Genomic DNA, 15,805 nt, shown 5'->3' with positions numbered 1-15,805 from the left:
ATGCCATGTCACAGTGGTCTTGTGCACCTGGAATGCACTCCTTTCTCATCTCTTTCTCTTTGAATCCGTAGATTGCTTTAAGCACAGCCCAAGCCTGCCCTTAGATGTAAGGCTTCCCCCTTGCCTCTTGGTATTCTCTCTCTCCTGAAATTACTTTGCATTTAATTATCTATGAACATGTTGCACATGATGGTAGAACACAAACTCTTTGAGGCCTGCAATTATTTGTTTATGTCTTTCACTAGGGTCTTACATATAACAGGCACTTAATAAATGTTTGAGTGGAACTGGGAAGATTCAGAATGGAGCTTTAAGAGTCTAGTTGTAGTGCAATGATGATAATATATAAAAGGTTACAGAAAAATAAAAGTACTATTTATCATTGCATTTTTTTTTTTTTTTTTTGCTGAGGAAATGGGGGTTAAGTGACTTGCCCAGGGTCACACAGACTGGAAGTCTTAAGTGTTTTGAGGCCAGATTTGAACTCAGGTCCTCCTGATTTCAGGGCTTGTGTTCTATCCACTGCACCCCACTGCATTTTTTAAAAAAATGGATATTACAGTACCATTTATGTTGATGTTTTAATGGATAACACCAAATCTAGACGTGAGTATTTATTAATTTTTTGGTATGCCTATATAACACTACCATTAAAAAACTTGAGCATTAATTTATTCCTTGAAATACATAAAACAGTGAAAAATTTATTATATTTAAAAATCTTCAATTTTATACTAAGTACAAATTTACATGTTGCATTAAGTATAAACATAAGTATAAACTTAATCAGATTATTCTTCCTTAAAAGTTGGCTGTCAAAATAAAATTAGTTTGGAGGCAAACATGCGATTGTTTTGCTTCATTCCAGCTAAGAATGAGGTCTCTAATACTGGTATATAACAAGTAACAATAATAACAACTCACATTTATACGACATTTTAAGTTTTGCAAAGAGCTTTATATTTTTTCATCTCATTATTATCTCTGATCCCCTCTCACATTCCTCAAAACTGGAATCTCTAAGAGCTAGTAAATTATTCTCAAAAACGTTTTTGTTTAGGATTGTTTCTAAAAGGGATATTAGATTCATTTTAATTGAACAATTTGGAATGAAAAGATGTGGCAGGACTTTCAGATACTTGAAGAATAAAAAATCAAGATGTATCCGGTGATCAAGCATTCCCAATATAATGAAGTAAAATACTGATGTAGTAAAAAGCTTAGGACTCTACAAATACTTACTAATGAATCCATCTTCAAAAATTCAGAAGAAATTAGAATTGAAATGACATTTCCTGGTTCTAAAAATAAATGGGAAAAATGATTAGTTCACATATCTCTTCCTTTATTTGTGACAGAATTTCCATATAACTAAGTCTGTTATATGGAAATTCTGTTTGCAAGTGAAAAGCAATGAAATGTAGATCATTCTATATAATACAGCTCAAATATACATTAGTAAATTCAAAGTTAAATTTAGGATTTATTGAAAATGAGTAGCAAATCTGCACTGGACACATACCAAGCATATTCAAAATCCCTTTTCATCCCTCAAAATAAGTGAAAAAATAAAAAGTAACTCAATTAAACCCCACATTTCATGAAGATAAATTATCCTACTTCCTCACTGGAAAATTACAAAAAAGCTGAGATGATTTGATATCATTAATGTTGTATCAAATGGAGCTATGATCAGTATTTTAGATAATGTAAGACTTCTAAAGAGAAGTAAAATATCACTACTAAAGAGATTCTGAAACTACTTTCTAAATATAGAATAAGTGAGCTTTAAGAATGTAGCCAGGAGTAAGAGCAGTACTTCCAGTTCTTAAAATAACGAATATTTTGTTCCCATTTTGAAAAATGGTTATTTAAGGTGTTATTTCATATGGACATTTATTGGAGTTAAAAAGCATGCAGCTTCCGTCTAATTATGGCAGCTTCATGATTCATCTTGCTTATCAGATTAACTTGACCACTAGTAGTATTACATAATGGGAGGAGCCTTAGAATTATAAAGTCTTGGACTCTAATTCTTCTGAAGGTATAGTGGCTGTGTCATAAGTGGCTTTACCCTCTCAGTTTATCTTAGACAATTGTCTCAGACTAGAAGCTAAAAATTATCAGAGGAGATTTCTACATGCTGATGAAAAACATCAACCCACCAACGCATATATATATTATCATTTCAAAGAATACCAAGTTTTTAAGTGTCAGTACTGATGAGGAAGTTACATGTGCTGTAAATCCAATGGGAAAGACTATAAAGAAAAATTTTAGTTTTGTGTAAGATGTTTTTATTAGAGAATATATGGTTACATGTCTTTATCCTCTAAAAAATGACTTGGAAAATGTCATTTTTATTATCTGAAGAGCTATCCTCTTGTCAGAAACTATTATAATTTATTAATTTATAAAAAGGGATTATGTGTCCGTTTCCTAAAAGACTAATACCAATGTGGATTTAAATGAACTTTGAAACAATTTCCTCCATCTCATTATTGCACCTATAAAGCAACTACTGGATGACATTCCTACTTCTTAATGAATAGCCTGTACTAAATAAGCACTTTTACCTAAAGTGGGTATCTCACAATTTTCATTCTCCTTAGAGTTCCTTTTCACATACTGTATTAACCAGTTGAAGATGTGAACATCACAGTGAACTGATATGTCCACTTCCTCCCAGCGCTGGGCATCCACTGAGAGATATTCAGCAAAATACTTCATTTCTGATATCAAAAGATCTCGAGGGCAAGTAAAATCTTCTTTCAGGTTTTTTGCTTCATCACATACATGAATCACCATATTTGGCCTTCATTTAAAAAATTACAAAGAAAAGAAATTATCACAGTTTGAAAAGGAGAGTCCAACCCATATTTATTACAAATAGAAAGATAAAAACTGAAGATATACTTGAAGCAGTTTTGTGGAATTTTATTATTCTGGTAGTCTATTAAATTTCAAATTTTATGTACTTACATAACTAAAAATAACTTTTAAAAAATAAATGTCACTTTACAAGTGAACAATCTGCTTTTGGTTATTAGCAATTGACACAATTAAATGTATACTATTTTATGCAAAACTTTAAAAAAACTGTAAAAACAACACAAAGAAATTAAATAAACGGGCATAATTCCTGGTGTGAACAAACAATCTTAGTCGCTTAAATAAAGATTTCAAGCAATTATAGGAGGAGGGAGATTAGTAAATGAAGAAAGAAGGGAATGAAATACTTAAAACCCTTTGTTATTGTTTTAAAATGGAAAATAATGTAAATTTTAAAATCAGTTTAAGAAATATAAGGACAAAGGCAAGGGTTATAACAGATGGAAAGGCAAGGATTGGTTATGATATTCTTTCTAAATATTTTTTGGGGTAGGGGAAATACTAGCCATGCTAAAAAAAAATTACAAAGTAACTGGTCATAAACAACAAAAGAAAAAAAATACTTAGAGGTTTACTTACCTTTTTAAAAAGGAGTTTATACAATGAGAAGACAAGACAGTGTAGTACAGTGGAAAAAGCAATGGCTCTGGAGTCAGAGGAATGAATTCAAACCTCACCTTTGAAGCTCATTATTTTTGTGACCTTGGGTTTCATCTCCCCGGGGTTCAGTTTCCTTATTTGTAAAATAAGGGGTTATACTAGATAACTTCTAAAGTTCCTTCTAGCTCTAGAGCTATCTTATAAAGTTTACCTTTCTATAGTGATTTATAAAGTTTATACATGAAATGACTGATATATTTAAGAGCTAACATTACCAGAAAATATTAACAAATATATATCTAAAACATGTTAATTTGGTTGATGGAACAGAAAGTTAATTTTAACATATTACCTAACTTTAATTTTCTTTACTCAGAAGATAGTATAAAAAAATAATGGAAAACATCAGTTTTAAGCCAAATGTTGCTTTGGGTCACTTTATAAAAGAAATATAGGAACAGAACAGATTCACTGAATAATAGAAGCCACTGTGTATATGAATGGCTACATAGTAATCTGTATGAGCAGTCGCCCTATTCCTCACTTTCTGGCCCCTCGGAGCTGGAAAAAAAAGGGGAGGGGAAATAGGATGATAAATCCAAGAATTTTAAATGCAAAAAAAAAAAAAAAAATCAACTAACCATTAGGGAAAAATTATAATTTATAATTGTTTTCTATCAGTCAAAATCAATGATAATTAATTTTAAAAATCTCTTTTCATGATTTAGCAATTTTTTAAAAAAGTTAGATGCAATATATAAATATTAGGTAAAAATAATAAATTTTTAGTGAAATTCAGTAAAAAGAGTTTGACATTAAGTCTGAGTGGCATTCAGTTAAAACTCCATGAAATTTTCAACATAATTTGCTTCATAATAAAAAAAATCTTATTTGAAATCAAATCTAGGCTCACCAGTTATAAAGTCAATGAAATAGAGGGGAAAAAAAACCATTCTTTAGATTCTTTCAATCACTCTTCAAAGTTTTACTTTATATTTACAGCAATTATAAGGGTAAAAATAAAGTTCAATTTGCTAAGATATTATAAACCATAAATTAGGATTTTGCACAGGATGACCTAAAACCAAGTTTTGGTATTAATATTGTAAATTGAATATCATTACATTATAGTAGGGGACCTAAAATTTCTATCATATGCTTTATAATTTAAAAATAATATTAGTTTTTATGCAATGAAAAACCAGCCTCCTACCCTTCTGTTTCATCAGCCTTTTCTCCATCTTTATGAGCAGTGCCGTTTTCATTTTCTGAAGAACAATTCCTTGTGGAAGCTATACTAGGTCTTCCTTAAATACAGAAAATAACAACAATAACAAATTAAAACAATGTTAATGTTTATGACTTTATGAGTTTATGACTTAATTTGGTTTCTGACAAACGGAGTAGTATAGTAAAAACTATGCTTTCACAACTATACATGAACTGAAGGCATTGTAAGTCAGCTGGCATTCTTCGTAAATTTTTCTAACAGTACAATACCATAATAGAAAAAAAGAACTAATATTGCTAATGATGGCAATTGTTTTCCTAAATAATGCATCCATATTATTTTTACATGGAAGACACTAAAGAGGACTTTTATGGGGAGAAAAAGAAATAACAGTCAACAACAGATTTCTCTTTTCCTAGAAGGAACTATTCTAGACTAAGGAATGCTCTGACTCTGAAAGATAAAATTATTTAACATACATTAGGTATATTTAATATGAACAATTGTTTTGATTGTCACTACTGAAAACAACTCTTCTAAATGACAATGGCTAATTAATCAATATAGCTCCTGAACAGGGTATACAGTCTGAAAAATAGAAAAACTGCTCTTCTAAATTAGGAAAGCAACACCTATCAAAGAAAAAATAACTGAAACACCAAGTATGAATATGAATGAAAAAGCATATAAATGTATTGCCAGACATTGTGCTAAATGCTGAAGATACAATTAGAGAAAATAGCCCTTACTCTAAAATAGTTCACTCTCTAACAGGAGGAAAAACACATAAAGGAGGGTCAAGCTGCAACTCAAAGATACGATTTAATCTCTTCATATTAAAGCACTTGAGAATATTCAAATTCTGTGTCTTTATGATGTGGTATTGGATGTATCTGGCCTTCAGGAAAAATAACTATGATAAAAATGATAGATTTATTCTAAAGCTTACCTGTTTTGGAAACTGAATTCTGTCTAAGAGGTGGCTCCTGAAACTCTCCATGTGTGTCAAGGAGTGAGGATTTGATGTATGTTGCTAAGTTTTCCACAGAACTTCTTCCAGATGCCATGAGAGGACTGTACTGATTGTCAACAGGTGAACTTCCACTGCTTTTCAATTCATCAAATCTTTTTGCACACTATCATAAAATTTTAAAAAAGGAAAAAGCATCTTGGTACCATAAATTCCTTTTTTGTGAACAGTGATTTAATATTAACAGATAACAATCTTGGTTTGTGACAGCTGGAAATCATTACCAAAAATGCCAAAACAAATCTTTGATGTGCCTTTAAATTTTTTAAAAAGGAAGTTCAAAATTGATTTTTTCCATGTCCTTCTGCATTAACTGTATTTTTCTCTGCTGTATTTCTATCATTTGCTAGTAGTTTCATAATTTAATTTGAAAACCTGGATTTTGGTTTAAAGTTATATGGTCAATACTTTAAGGTGTAAAAATAAATTCTATACTGAAACCATTATAATAATGATTTAGTAGTCATAAAATAATTATGATTCTGCATTCTCATAATTTACTTATAAAAATTCTAATTTCTAAAAAAAGTTTCAAAAATAAATTTTTAACATTTTTATTTCATTGTTTCCTAATTATGTACTCTTAAAAAAAAAAAAAAACATTCATTTCTTTTAAAATTCAAGTTCCAAATTCTCTCCCTCTAAGTTGTCCCTTCTCTACCCCTTGAGAAGATAAGTAGTATGATATTGATTATAGAGGTGAAAGGGTATGCATTTTATAGTCCTTCGTTGTAGTTCCACATTATTCTCCAGAATAATGGGACTAGTTCACTACTCCATCAAAGGTACATTAGTGCTCCATTTCCCCCACATCTCCTTTAGCATTTATCATTTTCCTTTTCTGTCATGAGTCAATCTAATATTTCAGAGGTGTTTTAATCTGCACTTACCTAATCTGTGATAATTTAAAAGCATTTTTTTTCATATAGCTATTGATACCCTTAATTTCTTCTCTTGAAGATTGCCTGTACATATTCTTTGACCATTTATAGAATGGAACACAGCTCATATTTTTATAAATGTTTACTTACCTACACTTTTGAAAAATAAGGTCTTTATCAGAGAAAACTGCTGTAAAATTTCCCCTAGTTTCTAGTTTTCTTTATAATTTTGGCTACATTAGTTTTGTTCATGCAAAACATTTTTAGTTTGATGTTAACAAAAGTTATCCATTTTATTTCATAAGATTCTATCTTCTTGTTTGGTAATAAATTCTTCCTTTATCCATAGATTGACAGATTTCCATACCCACCTGCCATCCCCTCCCCCCAATTTACTTATTTCACTTTTTGTCTAAATCATTTTTCCATTTTGTATATGGTGTGAAATGTCAGTCTAGCATAATTTCTTTCAAACTGCTTTTAATTTTGCCAACAATTTTTTGTCAGGTGACAAGTGCTTAACCCAAAAGCTTGAATTTTGGGTTTATCATACACAAGATTACTATGGTCATTTACTACAGTGAACTCTATACCTAATCTGCTCTCTTGATCAACCACTTATAGTCAGTATCAGATTGTTTTCATGATAACTTTGTAATAGAGTTTGAATTCTGGTACTACTAGACTACTTTTCTTTGCATTTTTCCCCCCATTGATTCACTTTTATATTCTTGATCTTTTAATTTTCCAGATGAATTGTTATTATTTTTTTGTTATTTATTTTATGGCATCGAATAAGTAAATTAATTTGGTAGAATTTTCATTGTTATTATATTTGCTGGGCCTACTCACAAATAGTTAATAGCTCTCCAGTTGTTTAGATCTATTTGTATTTGTGCAAAGACTGTTTTGTAATTGGGTTCCTGGGTTTGTCCTAATAGGTAAATTCCCAAGTATTTTATGTTGGCCATACTTATTTTATACAGAATTTCTATTTCTTCCTGCTGTACTTTGTTGGCTGTCTACAGAATCGTTGATGATTTATGAGTTTATTTTATATTCTACAACTTTTTGATTTTTTGGTAATTTGGTTTTCTTTCCTTTTTTTTTTCCTTAACTGCACTAAGTACAAAATAAGAAAAAAGCCAGAAAAGGAAAATAAAAACAAAACAAAACAGAACATTGTCATGTGCCCAGCAGAACAACATGGAGGATTCAAAACATATAACAATAAATTTCCATTTCAAGAAAGCATATATAGTAATAGAAGGAATAATATTCGTATTCACAAGTGTCCATATTTTCTTTGATTCCTTACAGATTATTCATTTATTCTCTGCTGCACACTTTTTATTTTTTGCTTTTTTCTTTTCTTCCCCTTTCATCCTCCCTCCATCTCTAAGCAGGCTACATATAAGCAGAGATATATTTATATATACACATACACATACACATATACATTCGTAGTCACCTACAGATTACACACAGAGCTTCATGCAAATATATCTATATATACTCAGATACATACACACACACATATTTACCCATATGTAAACATGCATCTAAAACAATATTAATATGGCTGACATTTAATGTAGATTTCTCTCAATTCGACCTTTAATTTTGACTTTGTCTAAGATTAATGATTACTAATGCGCTTTTTCCTAATAGATTCTATTCCTGATCTTTGTTGTAGTGTTTGTATATATGTCTTATTATTCTTGCTAATTCTTTTACTTTCATTCTGCTTCTCACCCTTCCTATTAACTTTCCCTCACCCATGAATCCCTTGTCTTCTACTCTTTCCTTCCCTCTTTATCTCTTGCCCCAATACACCTTGTCTCACTGCCATAAATCTATACATCCTTCTTCACCCCACTTTATCTTAAGTCACTCTCCCCATCTTAATTGCTTTAAAGATATTTAACCTATTCCTGATATTATTAAGTTTTCAATGAGTCCTCCTCTCCCGTCTAATGCATGATAGAGTCCCTCTATCAGTTCTTCTTCTGCACCTCATTTGTATGACATAATATTTTTTACCTTTTCTCAGACAGTAATCAGATCATATTCAACTCTGCCTCAAATTTTCTTTTGAGCTCCCCAATTATTGATGTCAATCTTAAATATTTATACATTCCATATACAATAATATTTGTCCATGAGAAGTTTCTTGAAATTAATTTATATTGGCTCTTATATGTTAATTTTTCTATTAAGTTCAGGTTTGGTTGAGATAAAGTGCTGAAAATCTGAAAGTTCATTGAATGTCTATTTTTTCTGCTCAATATTATGGATAATTTTGCTGGATATGATATTTTTGGCCATGAGCCTAGTTCTTTTGATTGCTTGTATATGTCATTCCAGGACCTGCAGTCTTTTTGTGTGTGTGTGTGTGGCTGCTGCTAAGTCCTGTACAGTTCTAATTGTAACTCCAGCACATCTGAAATTTTTTTTATTTCTTGCAAAACTTTCTCTTTAATCTTCAAAATCAGGCAATAATGTTCCCATGGATTTTCCACAAAAGATCTCTTTGAGGTAGTGACTGGTATAATTTTTCTATTTCGATCCCCTGTCTTGTTCTAATTATTCTGGGATAATTTTCTTTGATGATTTCTTGCATTATTGTGTCAAGATTCTTTTTTTTTTTTTTGGTCACAGCTTTCAAATAGTCCAATTATTTTTATATTTTAAAACTTCTTGATCTATTCTCCACTTTTTTTAAAAAGACATTTCACATTCTATTCTATTTTTTCATTATGTTGTGCTTTGTTATTTCTTATATATAAGAAATGGTCTCATAGTTTCACTGGCTGCTTCTTTCTTTTTAAAAAAAAAATCAGGTTAACCAATGGTTAACATGGCTTTCCCCCATAAAACCAACTTTTAGTTTTATTTATTAGTTTTCTTAAACTTTTGATTTTATTAATTTCTTCTCTGAGATTTCCAGGATTTCCATTTTGGTGTTTAATTGGAAATTTTTAATGTGTTTTTTTTTCTTCTAATTTTTTTTAAGCTGCAGGCTCAATTCATTGATCTGCTTATTCTGCTATATTAATGTACATTTCTAAAGATATAATTTCCCCTCTAAGTACTGCTTTGGCAGCATCCCACATTTACCATGTGGTAAATCCATATTGGAAAACAGAATGAAAATTTTTCAAAGTTCAATGAAGCAACTATATATGAAGTTAAAAGAAGGTAACTGCTTTTCTTATTTAATGAATTAACCAAGAATATCTGAATCTGATAATGTGTATAACCTTGGGAGTATTTGGTTGTAAAAGTCTGACACATGGCATTTTTGGCATTTTAAGTTATATAGTCACACATATATTAAATATACATTTTTATACAAATTACATGTACCCATGTTGTAATATCTAAAAACCTATGTAGTTAAAATATTTTAATATCCTAGTAGTTATTTCTTTTAATATTATTTTTACTAGATTTTAGGTTTGAAATTTTACCTCTTTTGATGTTAATCCAGGCACTAGCCTTGCTACTGTTTCCCAGTTGATAGGCTGAGGTACTCCAATTAAAGAATAAAGGAGCATGTCCAACACCATTTGGTTATTACAGAGAAAGTTATTGTTTTCTGAATATCCACGACTCATCTTTTAGAACTAAAAATAGAGAAGAAAAACATTATTACTTATAAAACAAATGCATAATTTTTCAATTCTTATATATAAGGTAACAATTTATTATGAAGAATTACTTGGTAGCAAAATATTTTACCTAAACCAAATGTATGAAGAATTACTTGGTAGCAAAATATTTTACCTAAACCAAATGTTCATATTTAATACTTAAAGTAAAAATACTTAAATTTTAAAGACTTGAATTGCATTGATATGGTTATTACCTCTACTGAGACAGACCACGATTCTCCTCATGAATAATACTGTCCACTCTGAGTTCTTAGAGTCATTAAAATTCATTATCTGTTGGCCAACCTCATGGTTTTGAGCCTTTCCAAACTAGCTAGGTAGATTCCTGGCCAATAGGTAGTTTTATCAGTAGGTACATCTTAAAGATTGGAATATTTAAGGAAAAAATCAATTTAGACCTGAATTATCTTGGAAATCTTACCTAAAAAATAGAGACTAACAAATTAAATATTGCTGATTTGTGTACTGAATAGTATTTCACAAATGGCTGGCCAAAGGTTGTCAAATAATGAGTAAAGAGCATAGGCTGAAGACTCAAAAAAAAGTTATATAGGTCAAAAGGGATTTTATCTAATGTTTTAATAGAGAATAAACATGCTATCCCAGATGTAAAATGCAGAAGTATGAAAACAGAATATAACATGACAATTTATTAAGATAATTTTTTATTTCATGATATTCAAAATGATTACTATGCTTCATAATTAGGTATAAATGCTAAGCAGTGTGTCTAAATAATTATTAGTTCTACTTCTGTATAGCTTAACCGGAATTTTAGTTTTTGCTTTCTGTCAATAACATTCTCCATTTTGATAGTTTAATAAGTCAAAGTGTCATAGATACCAGTTTGCTACAATATGATCAGATTTAATATCAATCATGCAACACTTCAAACCCCTGTTAAAAAACAAAGGTCTCAGAATCAACTAGGTATTATCAATTGTCCTCATATTCATACTTTACACTTTGAACCAGACAGAAGTTTTCCAGTGTTTCTCAAATCCCTGTCCTTTAATTCTTATGTTTGCTGACTAAGTAATATATCTGATTTCTCCTTTTCCTTATCCCTGGTTCCCAATTCAAAAGGGCATCATACTGGCAAATGAGTCAAAAAAATCTTAGAATGCATGCCCAAGACTTTCAAATGATACTATGTGGTTACAAATTGAAGGAGGTAACAATCTCCAAAGAATCTAAATTATGAGTGATACAAAGAGCAATGGAAAAAACCTTGGTGGATATAAGTAGAATGGAACATATTGTCAATGAAGATAATAGAAGAAGCAAAGGGCAAAAAGGATAATATCCAGGAAAATTTTTGACTGGGGAAAAAAGGTTTATTATGTTACCAGAGTAAAGGATAACAAATGGACAAATGAATAGTTGCTATTCACACACATTAAGAGGCCCAAAGAAAGCCTCTAAAAGATTGTGATAGATCCTCTATCGAAGATTTATGAGAGGACAAGGCCAAGGACAGGAATTACATAGTAATTCCTGGAGAAAGTTCTTACATTGACGAAAAATTCAAGTTCAAAGATCAACAATCTGAAAAGCATATTAAGCCTAATGCTGTATTTTTTAATGGCATTTTGTGCACGATGAGATATGAATTTTGTTGGCACCTGGTGTTAATGAGGATGATTCCCTGATCAATTTGTTTATAAAAGGACATACTTTGAAATTTTACTGAATGCTGGCCCAAAGATGAACTTTGGGTCTGGCCTTAAGGTAAACTTTATCTTTTGGCTGAGCTATAAGAGGAATTTCTCATTGGGAACTTAGTTCTTTCTATCACTGAGAGAGTGAGTAGATAGGACACAGCTAACTGCTTTTGCTGAAACATGTGTTTCAACAGGAGCGTTTCTGGATCCCAAGGATAGACTACTTATTTTTTCTACTGCCCCATAAATACCAGTTTTTTAGAAGCAACAATAGTTTCTGGGGAGCTGTATGTGCTTAAAAAATACTAGCTATAACAATAAGACAAATCAATAGTACAACAAAATGAAAACAGAATTATTCCTATCTGCATATGATACTGGTGCAAAAAGAAAATTCCCAAGAACAAAATGAAATAATAAACAGCTTAATAAGAAAAGATATAAAAAATGATAAAATAAAAAAACAAAGTAATATAAATTTAGAGTTAGTCAGGATATTACAGGTTAGCTAGATGAATACCTTTATTTTACAAATAAGGAAACTTAAGTTTGGCTAGGTTATGTGACTTGTTTAAGTTTGTACAGGTAGTAAGTGGTAGAGTCAGAATTTGAACCCAGGTCTTTCACACAAAATCTTTATGCGGAAGATTTATACACAAATTGAGGATATCTTTGATGAAGACATTAGCAAGAAATAAGTAAACTTTTTAATGACATGACCTTTTTACATTTTATTCAGGTATCCATTTGGACATTGTGTTATGCTAGCTGGACTAAATAATTTCTGCCACACTGCTTTAAAGTTTCTCCAGAAGTTCTTGTCCAAAAGGGAGTCTTTCCCCAAGTAATTTATGTTCTCAGATTTATCAAACACTGGATTCCTTCCTTTAACTGCTTCTGGATCTAATAAATGCTTCTTGGTTCTTGTAGATAAACAAGAAAAGTCTGTTTCAATGACCTAGTTTTCTAATTTTTTTTTAGTCGTTTTTCAGTCTTGTCCAACTCTTTGTGACTCATCTCTTGGCAGAGATACTGAATTGGCTTGACATTTCCTTGTCCAGTTTATTTTACAGATGAGGAAACTGAGGCAAACAGGGTAAAGTGACTTGCCCAGAGTCACTGGTCAGTAACTGAGGCCAGATTTAAATTTAGGATGATGAGTCTTCCTAACTCTACTTCCACCTAGCTGCCTTTCTATTAATCAATATCAAATAGAATTGATTACTTTTTTTTATTATAGCTTTTTATTTACAAGATATATACATGGGCAATTTTTCAGTATTGACCCTTGCAAAACCTTCTGTTCCAATTTTTCCCCTCCTTCCTCTCACCCTCTTTCCCAAATAGCAGGTAGACCAATACATGTTAAATATGTTAAAGTATATGTTAAATACTATATATATGGAACATATGCCACAATATGATCAGATTTAATATCAATCATGCAACATTTCAAACCCCTGTTAAAAAACAAAGGTCTCAGAATCAACTAGGTGTATGTATATATATATATATATATATATATATATATATATATATATATATATACACACACACACACACACACACACACACACACACACACACACACACACATATATATATAGATTTGACTACTTTTTAATAATGTAATTAATATATATGTGATGATTAATATAATTTTCATTATTTCTCGTGTCCCATGTCCTTTAGTCTATTAAATAAATTTTTGTTATTGTCTAGTTTCATACTGTGATTGGTAATTGAATTAATATAGCACATCCTCTTTTTTGAATGAATCTTGGATCTCATTGATTTAGGATTAATCTTCAGTGATACAAATCGCAACCCACCTGTGTCCTGCCAAAACTTTGTTACTGAGGCTTCTCCCAAGGTACTGGAGGCCTTTCTTCCTTTCTCTCAGCATAAAAAAAATGATACCACCGGACACACTGCCCATTTCCCTTTTCTTTGCTTTGAGACTATGACCGGCCCTTGGACAAGTCATGCAAGGTCTGTTTGCTTCAATTTCCTCAACTATGAAATGAGAACATCAATTAATTAATATCACCACCCACTGTCAGGATTGTTTAAAAGATCAAATGAGATAATATATCTAAAGCCCTTATATCTTTTTGTCATACTTTTCTTTGATGACATTCTTTACTGCTGTGGGGTACTTTCTATTGTTTATATTGCAGCCTGCTCATATCCACCTTTCTATTATCCTCTATGTGATACATACTTTTAGTTCTTAGAGTTAGTGTTGTTTTTGAGTTGTTGTCATACAGCAAGACTCATAAAATAGTTGTGTTGAAAAGATGGATCTTTATTGTTATGGAAGCTTGGAGTCAATAAAGTTAACTTATAATTTCCCAAAAGTGACCCAACTAACTTTAATTCTTCCTTCTTCCCAATTCTGGTACATTGCATTTTCCATCTCCCTTTTCAGTTCCAGATGGACAAACTCTATAGGGTGTCCATTCAGTTACATGTTGAAATCTAGACAACAATAATTTTTTTTGTAATCTATTTGGTCTTTCCTCTATGGATGGGCAAACCAAACCCCTGAAAATATGTAAAATTATAAAGCTTTTTCGTAAATGGGATCAATTCAGACAGAATAAGAGAACCTTAAGTGGAGAAAATAAATCTCCAGGAATCTCTACAACATCGTGGAGATTAATGCAGTCAACCCATTGATATCTGCAAATGGGAGTACCTTAAATTCCCCATTAAGCAAGAGTGAACACTTTGAGCATACATCTCCTTGCTGCTCACCTGGTATTAAAATTATTCTGTCTAAAAAGTCTCCAAGAAAAACACTTAGTTATGCCAAACAACTAATGAATAATCAAGAATCAAGCCAAGAGAAAAGGAATAGTCAAAATACACTTTTTTACCTTCCTGAATAAATATATAAACAACAAAAAAATCCAAGGAGTTCCTATACCAATGAAATCACAGGTCTTGTCCTCATCCCTTATGGATATTTAGCTTAATAAAGATAAATGTGGTACAACAGTAATTTTCAAATTAATGAGATTCAAGAATGTATATATGATGGATAACCTGAGATGAAACAATACCTCTATTAAAGCAATCTGAAAACCAAGCATTTCAAGCTTTAATACCATTATCATCTGGGGTTATTTTGTAAAGAATTATTTCTTTCAATCCTAAATTACCACAAAAACATCATGTTAGTTTAACAAACATTGAACATGTATGTATTTAGCATCTATGTGCTAGGTACATAGGATATAAGGATTCAAATATAATTAATTAAATTATTCCTACTTTTAAAGAGCTGACATTCTGGGGGGAGGGGATAAGTTTATGCATAAATATAAAGTAAATCTATAGAGAACATATACAAATAAATACAAAGTAGTTGAATAAAGTAGGGCACAAGCAGTTGAGATGAGGAATGTTTCATGTAGAATACAAACTAGTGTTATGACTATGTAATAGTTTTGCATATATAGCATGTAATTAAAATTTTTAAAAAGGGGAACACTGAATCTGGAGAATGACTTGTCCTACTAGCTTCATCTCTCCAAGAATATAGCTGCTTTCCCACTTAATTCTAATGATGGGGCTTTGGACCAAAAAGAGACTGGCTGCATTTGAAAAGGTATTAGAAGCCTCAATAATTTGAATTATTTTCAATCCCTAATGCAGGCTTAAGGTGATCTCTGAAAACTTTAACTAAAACTCACTTAGGTTGCTAGTGATTCACTAAAACAGAAAAGACCCTTTGGGATCAAACCAGACAGTAACAATCAGATGGGGCACTTTTGCTAAAGAGGGTGGAGGGATCTCCACCAGAGGAGTGAGAGTGGAATGGG

The 15,805-nt window shown here is 31.1% G+C and overlaps 1 protein-coding gene across 4 annotated transcripts in view; it reads right to left on the bottom strand.

Moving 5' to 3' along the window:
* KIAA1841 (KIAA1841 ortholog) overlaps window positions 1-15,805 on the bottom strand; it is a 60,309-nt gene that overhangs the window by 40,912 nt on the left and 3,592 nt on the right. For 3 of the 4 annotated variants that reach the window (XM_031950523.1, XM_031950521.1, XM_031950522.1), the window contains exons 2-6: window positions 10,108-10,263; window positions 5,673-5,859; window positions 4,706-4,799; window positions 2,577-2,815; window positions 1,243-1,301 (exon numbers count right to left, since the gene is read on the bottom strand). In XM_031950523.1, coding sequence (XP_031806383.1) covers window positions 1,243-1,301; window positions 2,577-2,815; window positions 4,706-4,799; window positions 5,673-5,859; window positions 10,108-10,254 — 726 coding nt within the window. In that variant the 5' untranslated portion in view covers window positions 10,255-10,263. Of the gene's footprint in view, window positions 1-1,242; window positions 1,302-2,576; window positions 2,816-4,705; window positions 4,800-5,672; window positions 5,860-10,107; window positions 10,264-13,807; window positions 13,983-15,805 lie in introns of those variants that run through there. The other variant, XM_003758252.4, reaches the window with a different exon arrangement.

Source organism: Sarcophilus harrisii, chromosome 2 (genome assembly GCF_902635505.1).
Source record: "Sarcophilus harrisii chromosome 2, mSarHar1.11, whole genome shotgun sequence".
Taxonomy (NCBI): Eukaryota; Metazoa; Chordata; class Mammalia; order Dasyuromorphia; family Dasyuridae; genus Sarcophilus; species Sarcophilus harrisii.
The sequence above is the reverse complement of the archived record's forward strand: the minus strand, read 5'-3'. Positions and strand labels throughout refer to the sequence as shown.